At 46.8% G+C, this 9,667-nt stretch overlaps 2 protein-coding genes across 2 annotated transcripts; both read left to right on the plus strand.

Moving 5' to 3' along the window:
* The first annotated feature begins 1,672 nt into the window (after positions 1 to 1,672).
* Positions 1,673 to 2,905, plus strand: LOC139813478 (uncharacterized). Its single transcript, XM_071778987.1, has one exon. The coding sequence runs from the start codon at positions 1,673 to 1,675 to the stop codon at positions 2,903 to 2,905; it is 1,233 nt and encodes a 410-aa protein (XP_071635088.1).
* A 3,388-nt stretch (positions 2,906 to 6,293) lies between these two features.
* On the plus strand, positions 6,294 to 7,490 carry LOC139813479 (uncharacterized). Its single transcript, XM_071778988.1, has one exon. It carries the CDS (start codon positions 6,294 to 6,296, stop codon positions 7,488 to 7,490), a length of 1,197 nt encoding a protein of 398 aa, XP_071635089.1.
* Positions 7,491 to 9,667: the final 2,177 nt, after the last annotated feature.

Here is a 9,667-nt window from a genome sequence, read left to right on the forward strand (position 1 = left end):
ATATTTAATGGAAAAAAAAAAGAGGAAAATGCAATTGTGTAAAAGGTTAATTGTACGAAAGTAAAAATATGGTAGGCACATTGGTATGCAGAGACCGATGAAAGACAATGAATCAAGCATATATTTAGGACAAAATAGATATATGTAACTTAGACGAGTGATATCGTAAGACGAAAGTGTGTGCGTTTTGTTTTATTATTGATGCTCTAGTGGACTCATGGAATTCGAGAGAGTTCGGTGTCGTCGGGTGGGTTCTAGTGTTGATACAGCGCGGTACGGGTTTCTGCATGCCGGTGTTTTTGTTTTGTTTTGCGTCTGTGTGTGGGACAGCGTTGCGTAGGAAACTTGATTGTTCCGGTGCGAATAGTCAACTCGACAAGTTTAAGAAGACCACGTAACAATAAAACGTAATGATCAAAATAAAATCGACATTATTGAATTATCTTAATGAAATTAAAGATATTGATCATTAAACGAACGGAATCATTAAGGAATAAGAAGGAAACGAACGAGCATTCAATTGAATAGTAAATCAAATGGATTATTTTATTTACGGCAGTACTAAAATAACAAAACGATTAGACGAAAAAAAAACGATCTGGTACAATAGTTTACAAGAACGTAATCAATATAAATCAATAAATGTTAATTATTTGATTATTTTAATTTTTGTTTTGACAACCGTCGTAAATGAACCAGTCACTTGTTAAACAGAGAGAGAGAAAACGAAAGCTTGCAAGGGATCCAGAAAACAACGAGTAATAATGAATAGCGTTGATTTTAAGATTTGAATCAGCTTTAGACACAGAAACCTGCTTCTCGGGTGATTGGATTCTCTGTCTCAGTTGTGTTCACTGTGGAGAGGTGGGTTCTTGTCACTAGAATCATTACAGAAGTGTGTGATAGTAGCATGCATGAAAGTGTGATTTGTTTCGAATTTTCGGTGCTTGCTGTGCGGCATCGAGATTCAGAAGCACAGTCTCCGATCTGTCAGAACAGGAATTATAAAGAGGCATTACGACGTGTTGCGACTGCGACATTTGAACAAAAGGTAAATGATCGTGTTTTTACAGAGGAAAACGATACTTTCGTAGTGGCGGAAGATAATATGGCAGATAGCGAGCAAAACCGAGAGGACGGCGACGGTTCACAAAAACCAAAAGGTCAAGTGACTACTGCGGCTATTATGGAAAACTTCGAAGCTCAAGCCTCAGATGAGATTCACGAACACGGTCAGAACTCAGGTAAAATTAGCGAGATTGTTCGGAACATGCCTTGTTTAATCTCGATGGATAACGAATCGCAGGGTATTAAGAATATCTAATCTTTACAAAGAACAACGAACAGAAAATCAACGAAACTGTAACGAACAGTTGATTCAAATAATAATATAACAATAGCTAAACGAATAGTGTAAAAGTAACGATAAATCAAACTTGAACAAATCTGCTAATTCTTCTTTGTGTCTAATCTCGCAGGAAAAAAGGATTCCAGTAAACTAACACAAAAATATATAGCCTTACAGGACATGCTGAATCGAACAATCCAGATGCAACAAGAAGCTAAAACTGAGTTTGGAAAATTATTGAAAGTTAAACAGGTGGAAACGACTAGTGAGAAAGCAGTTAAAAGAATCGATTAATCAAAGCCGCGAATAACGTCAATTGTCAATATGCCAGCGGTAAACTCTTCAACACCCGAATTTCGAAATTCAGTAGTTTCAGAAGATATGATTAGAAACATTTTCCGTGAAGAACTAAACAAACTAAACTTAGACACAAACATTCCAAAAAATTTTGCTCAGGAAAAGGAACAAACCACGCAGGCTAACAATTCGAATATGGCTGATCAAATAAAAGAAGCTATTCGAATCGAGGTTGTCAATAAAAACAATAGCACAAAAAGAGATTACAAGCTAGGTCTCCAAGTAAAGTTTGAACACTTTTATGAATTTTTCAACTCAGAATTGCGTACCAACGATTTACTTTACGTTATAGACGAGAAAATAGCTCCCCCAAAAGGAACAAACGATCAAATTAAAGAAAAACATTTACACAGTGTTAGAGATATTCTAATTAATCGAATTGATCAGACATATCACTCTAAGATTCTAAGTATTCAAGATCCTAAACAAATTCTTAACGTGTTGAAAGAGTTTAAACAATGCGAGACAAATTTAACCAGTGTTAGCATAAGACGGCAATTGTATTCCATGGAATACAAAGAAAACGAGTCTGCGATAAAATTCTGGGATCGGTTCGAAGAGTTGATACGAAGTTATGAAAATATTCCGGATTCAACTCCGCTCTCTGACGAGGAAAAACGAGACGCCTTTTATAATGCAATATTGCCTGTTTTCCCAGAAGTCCAAACACTCGACTTTATGTTAAAAAATCAAACGGGTAAAGGACTAACCTACAACGGACTTAAATCATTTATAGTTGAAGCCGAAGCTAATCGAGCAAATGCAACTACTTCAAAGAAGACTGTATCTGCTTTCTCGGCAGCACGTTCGAAACGATGGGTGAACGAACGATGCTACGAATGCGATGACTATGGTCATCTTCAAAAGGACTGCTCGAGAAAAGAGCGAGGTCTTAAAAAATGTTATGAATGCAACAAATTTGGCACTCACAAAGCGGCAGATTGCTGGCAAAGGCTTAACAAGTCAGGTCAAGGACGCGGAGGAAAACGACGTGATGAAATTGGAAGATATGATCAAAGATTACATTCCAATAATAAACAATCTTTCAAGCCTCAGAGCCAAAGAAACCAGTTCAGAAATTACAACAAACAGCGAGGAACATTTAATAGAAACAACAGAGGGCGTACGAACGGGAACAAGAGCTTAAACAAATGGAGTAAAACTAATCCCAACGGCGGTAACCAGCGTCAACAATCCTAAACTGGAACGAACACGGTCCCAAAGGCGAATTTTGCATCCCAGGCAAATGACAAAGAAAACATGGAGAAAGGTATGTATAATGTTTTATTTTCACTTACGACCGGGAGAGAGACGATTGTGGAAGAACCTAACGATTGTACAGAAAATATTCAGTCTACCACCTTCGTGGCGGACTCGGGAGCCACTGAACATTTGACTTTCTCAAAAGATTTTCTTAAAAACTTTAGCGATGTAAGGATTAGTATAATTAAATGTGCAAATAAAGACGAAAAGGCAAATTTACTTACAGAAGGTCAGGGACACTTGTATTTATTTACTAACACGAAAAATAAAAGAGCCTTTGTATTGAATAATGTCATTTACTCTAAATCACTATCAGAAAATTTGTTATCTTTACGACGCTTTGCGGAGGCCGGGTGGAACATACACTTGGACAATAAACGAATTGATATTTATGACCCCGAAACAAATGAAACATTTATTTCGGGCATATACGATAGTCCTTATTGGATAATTGAATTCGAAATCAACAAAAAACAGGATTTGAACGATGGGCAACGATTTCACGAGCTTTCGCCCACTTAGCTACAAATGCTGAGAAAAAATCAGTAAAAGAACAAATGCATGATATCGGGAAGATTTGTGAGTCGAGAATGGAAGTTCAGGGTGAAAGTGAGAAACTAACTGAAGAACGACTCGAATATGAACAAACAGGGAAAATAAAAGAAATAAACAGTCAGGAAACTCAGGAAGAAAAAGACGATGCTGCTAAAATGATTGATCAAACAACCGTTGAAACGACTGTTAAGACTACCGAGAAAACCTCAGAGAAATCAATAATTGAAAAAGATTATCTTAAACGAATAACTTCAAATTTTGATACAACGATTTTGGATAGAAAAATTGTTAATACTGACGAATTGCCCTCGGTTGATTTGTTGGATTGTGATTCACCGTTTACGGATTCTTATAATAATTTTATTAAATCTAATAAAGCAATGTTGTGGCATGTACGTATGGGCCACGCATCCCTTAATTACTTAAAAAAACTTCAAACGATCTGGACTGAAAATGAACTCCAAAAGGTTAAGTTTGACCGATCGATTCTAGATTGTAAAGTCTGTGCTTTATCTAAAATACAACGATTGCCTTTTAAAAACGAACGAGGACGAGCAAAACGACCGCTGCAGATCATTCACTCTGATTTGATGGGAAAAATTTCCCCGGCAACATACCCTTCAGGTTATCAGTACATTGCAATTTTCATGGATGATTACTCACGAATGGCTATGGCTTATCCGATGAAAAGTAAAGATATGACGAGTCATTGTCTTGAGGATTTCTTGAGAAGTTCTAGAAATCTGTTAGGCAGAAATGAAAAGGTGTGTTATTTGCGATCAGACAAAAGCACAGAATTTACCGGTGGATATACCGACGAAGTGCTATCGCGAGAAGGCATTGAACGGCAGTCAATTTGTCCGGACACACCGCAACATAATGGCGCTTCGGAACGCTTTAATCAAACGATACAGAAAAAGATTCGAGCTCTTATGCTAGATTCAAAATTGCCATCGAATATGTGGGATCTAGCTACTGGTGCTGCAGTCTATGTTTATAATAGAACTCCCAGTAAATCTATAAATTACGAGACACCCATTACTAAATTCACATCAGAATACAAAGTTGATTTGAATCAAATAAAACGATTTGGATGTCTAGCCTACTGGAGAGTAACACGAAAACCGGAATCAAAATTCTCAGCGCGCGGGATACGAGGTGTTCTTGTAGGATACACACTGGTTGGCGCTCGCCTGTATATATCAGATGTTCGCGTCATCATTATCTGTTGTACATATTAGCTGATAAGTTGCGCGTATAATTAACGTACAAATTCGTATTTTTCGTGACTCGCGCGAAACGTTGGCAGATCGCGACAGATAGCAATACTCGCGCGACTCACCCGACTCGTGCTGCCCGCCCACGGGTGGCCCGCAATTATTTGGAACCATGAGTACTCGCTCCGGCCGCTATTCGCAGGTGCGCGAGCCGAGGAGTACCGTGGGAGGATTCGCTGTTCAAACGTGGACTCGAGAACACACACTCGCCTTGCGCTCGCACAGTTCGGAGTAATCGAGTGAACTCGCAGTTTCGGAGCTCGACAAGTCGTCTCAGTAATCTCGGGCTTGAGTGCTTGCCTCTTGCACATGTGCCTGCTATAACGCCTGCTTGCCCGTATTGCACGCTTTGCCTGCCTGCCTGCCGCGGCACGTGAGTGCCTGCCCATCTTAGCCTGCTGCACGCCTTCCGCTCTCCATCACCACAGGGAGGACCGGACGCCACGAGGCCACCACAAGACCATCGGGCAACGATACGGTGAGTCGCTTTTCGCTTGCTTTTCGCTTTATGCGCCTAATTAAAATTGTGAGGGGATTGCCCCTCTGGTCCTTCGAACCACGAAATCTCATCGACCGATCGCAAATCCGGGGCGATTGACACCCCCCCGAGCATTGGTCCTTCGAGCCGGATCTTTCCTTCTCGCGTCTAGAAGCTTCCGCCGACCTTTTGCGCGATTCATCGGAACTCCGCATGAGCGTTTGTCATTGCATTCGACTAATCGGCGTGCGTTATTGTGGTCTCGCCTGCGTGCGGGCCATCATTCGAATTTTCTTGCATCGTGTGATCGGCGCGTGCCCCCTTGCCCTGCGTGATATCTCTCGTCCTTCGTCGCACTCGGCACGTGGCGACGAAGATATCCGCGTAGGAGTAATTGCTTGCGCGCGTGCTATCACTCGACCACCTAGTTTGGTTCATTAATCGAACATTGATCTCGCGGTCCATCGGGACATTGAAATCGGATAATCGGGATGTGCCTTTCGCGTGATATATCTTGTCCGCACGTCGCATCGGCACGTCGCGGCGAATATATCCGCGTATTCGTTGTTTTCGCGCGCACGCCATTACTTCAATCTCTCGAGCTAATCGTAGCATAATTGTTGCGGATTTTGCATTCGAAAAATTAATTGCGAAAGGCGATCGACTATTCGTGAACTTTCATCGCCATCAATCTTTGTTTTCGAGCTCGAGTCGTCCGCCCCCCCTCGACCTTGGCGAGCGGCGCGGCTTTCGCTCATGCTTATTTGGTCTCCGCATTCCGGAGCGAGACATACTTCTTGCGTTTGTTGTGCTGGCTGCCACCCCCTGAATTCTCTCGACTTTCGAACTCGTTGCTTCGTTTCGTGCGTTGTGTATATATTTTCGCTACCGGCTGACGAGCATAGCGTCGCGCGTTCACGAGCGGCCTTCAATTTGAGACAAGTACATCTTGTACTCCGATTTCAAGATGACTCGAGGCAGCAGCGCGCGGCGCCGCGAGCTGTGCATTCGGCGCATGCAGAAAGTGCATCAATATTCGATGCTCGCGGTAGACAACGTGGCCATGAGGCCAACCTTCCTTGTTCGGTATCCGGCGGTAGCGCAATTAGTTCAGGATTTTGAGGAGGCCCACCTCCAAATAATCCAAGACGCTACGGATGAAGAATTCGCCCAAGAAGACGTGATACGTAATGACTTTGACACAATGCGGTTCGCGGTAATAGGGCGTTACGAAAGCTTCGTTCCCGCGCGGGAGACCGACGAATCCGCGCGGGGCGCGCCGCCGGCGCATCACTCCGCGATTAAATTACCGAAGATCGCTTTTCCTCAATTCAACGGTGATCTTGACAAATGGCCGTCGTTTATCGCGCTGTATAACCAGGCGATCCACGAAAATCGCAGTGTGTCCGCGATCGAGAAATATCAATATTTGTTGGCCTCGCTATCGGGGGAGGCTCTCGGCGTAGTGAGAAACCTGCCATTGACCGCGGAAAATTACGAGATCGCGTATGATGCGCTTCGAGAGCGCTACCAGAATAGGCGCAAATTAGCGACGCAGTACTGGCGTTCGTTCGTACACGCCAAACCTTTGGTTACGGATTCCGCCGAATCCCTCCGCGCGTTACTGGACGGGTTCACCGAGAACACGCGCGCCCTGAGTATGCTGGATTATCCTGTCGACGCGTGGGACTTCATGCTGCTTAATCAGTTACTCGAAAAGCTCACTCCCACGCTCCGGGAGAAGTTCGAAGCGGCCCACATGACCGGGGAATCGCCGCGGTATGACCAATTAACGAAATTTCTAGCGGGATACTGCACGGTTCTCGCGTCGGCATCCAACCCTTCGGCACAGTCGAGTAAAGCAAAACCTCAGCCGTCAACGAAAACCGCGTCGACTACTTCGCTCGTCGCTCAAAGCGCCGCGTGCCCAAAATGCACGGAGCAGCATCTGCTGGCTAAGTGCCCCGTTTTCCTTCAGCTCTTGGCCCAAGAACGGTATAGCTTCGCACGCGAACGGGGACTTTGTCTGAATTGCCTCCGCGCGGGCCATAACTGGAAGACTTGCTCTAGCCTTTGGACTTGCCGGTCCTGTCAGGCGAAGCACCACTCTCTTCTGCACTTCGAGCAGGCTAGCGTCCCGTCTCTCGCAACCGCTCCGGCGGTAACTCCGGTCGTTGACGTCGCGGCACCGGAGAATACAGGCGGACACTAAGCGAGCATTGCCTCGAGACATAATCGCGCGCCCGTCGCCACGCGTGATGTCTCTCGCCCGTTCGTCGCATGGGCACGTTCGCGGCGACAATATGTGTAATTGAATGTGACAATATCCGTGTAATTGTAGTTCGTTTGGACGAGGTCGAGTCTTACACACTCACCCCGTCCCGGGTCCCTTACGACTCATCGTGCACCGTCGAGTCATCATACACTCACGGTGCTTTTGGACACCGCCGTCTTGGCGCATCACCACTCGGGTGGCGCCGAACGGTAGGATCTCGTTACCGCCGTCTTGGCGTAGCACCATCGTTCTCCCGCTATCACGGAGGGCTTCGGGTGTCGCCAAACGGTCGGACCTCACTCGGAGGTCTTCGACTCCCGCCGTCTTGGCGTCTCACTATTGTTCCTCCCGCTATCACGGAGGGCTTAAGGTGTCGCCGAACGGTAGGACCTCGTTACCGCCGTCTTGGCGTAGCACCATCGTTCTCCCGCTATCACGGAGGGCTTCGGGTGTCGCCAAACGGTCAAACCTCATTCGGAGGTCTTCGACTCCCGCCGTCTTGGCGTCTCACTATTGCTCCTCCCGCTATCACGGAGGGCTTAGGGTGTCGCCAAACGGCTGGACCTCATTCGGAGGTCACACATCGTCACGCGTGATGTCTCTCGTCCGCACGTCGCATGGGCACGTCGCGGCGAAGATATTCGCGTAATCGTAGCTCGCTGAACGAGGGCGAGGCCCTACATCCTCGCCCCGTTATCGTGCACCGTCGAGTCATCAGACACTCATGGTGTCCGAGGACACCGCCGTCTTGGCGCGTCACCACTCGGGTGACGCCGAACGGTAGGACCGCATTACCACCGTCTTGGCGCGTCACCATTCGGGTGTCGCCAAACGGCCGGACCTCACTCGGAGGTCATAACCGGCGAGTCACCACACACTCCCGGTATCGTGGATATCTCCGTCTTGGCGATCACCATGGTTCCTCCCGCTATCACGGAGGGCTACAAGTGTCGCCAAACGGCCGGACCTCACTCGGAGGCCAAAAATTACCGACGTCTTGGCGTAGGACTCGCGCTTCTCCCGCGATCGCGGAGGGCTGCGGGTGCCGCCAGACGGCCAGACCTCCGTCGGAGGTCGTCAACAAATGTTGCTCACACGCGCGCCCTATTATCTCGATTCGCTTGACAAACCCATTAGCGCAATCATTCGGATCGCTTCGTTGTCTCGCATCCATTTGCGTCCGACCCTTCGCTTTTCGTGGATTTTGCAAATCCACTCGTTCAAATCTTGTTACAACAAGCATATTCGTCGTTAGATAAAATTCGTAGGGTAATTGCGTATCTCATAAGGTTGCGACTCGATCCGGGGCTAAGCCGGTACCCGCGACCTTGGCCGTGGATCAACTCGAAACGCATTCGGCGCTACTAGCGGTGGTAAAATTGATTCAGCTGGGGTCCTTCGGTAGGGGGATCGATCGACTGGGGAACGGGAAGAGACTACCCAAGTCACTCAGCTCACTCGCTCTATTCCTAGACCCAACGGGACTTCTCAGGGTGGGCGGCAGACTCAGCCACTAAAGACGACAACGCGTTCCCGTTGCGCTGGAAACGTGGCCGTGTAGAAAACGCTACATTTCGGTAGCGATAGCGTCTCGCGTGTCGCCACGGTTCGGGTGGCGGACGGCTCGATCTCGCGTCCCCCGGTTAAGCTGCGCCCCTTGCCGACGGGCACACCACGGGACGCGGACTCCGAGTAAAAACAAAAAAAAAATACAAAGCATTGTATTTTGGTGGGCGGTATGGTTGGCGCTCGCCTGTATATATCAGATGTTCGCGTCATCATTATCTGTTGTACATATTAGCTGATAAGTTGCGCGTATAATTAACGTACAAATTCGTATTTTTCGTGACTCGCGCGAAACGTTGGCGGATCGCGACAGATAGCAACACTCGCGCGACTCACCCGACTCGTGCTGCCCGCCCACGGGTGGCCCGCAATTATTTGGAACCATGAGTACTCGCTCCGGCCGCTATTCGCAGGTGCGCGAGCCGAGGAGTACCGTGGGAGGATTCGCTGTTCAAACGTGGACTCGAGAACACACACTCGCCTTGCGCTCGCACAGTTCGGAGTAATCGAGTGAACTCGCAGTTTCAGAGCTCGACAAGTCGTCTCAG

This window comes from Temnothorax longispinosus, chromosome 5, assembly GCF_030848805.1.
Source record: "Temnothorax longispinosus isolate EJ_2023e chromosome 5, Tlon_JGU_v1, whole genome shotgun sequence".
In the NCBI taxonomy this organism is placed as follows: domain Eukaryota; kingdom Metazoa; phylum Arthropoda; class Insecta; order Hymenoptera; family Formicidae; genus Temnothorax; species Temnothorax longispinosus.

Coding starts and splice junctions, on each gene's coding strand:
- LOC139813478 (XM_071778987.1), top strand. CDS start 1,673: ATGCCAGCGGTAAACTCTTCAACACCCGAATTTCGAAATTCAGTAGTT.
- LOC139813479 (XM_071778988.1), top strand. CDS start 6,294: ATGCAGAAAGTGCATCAATATTCGATGCTCGCGGTAGACAACGTGGCC.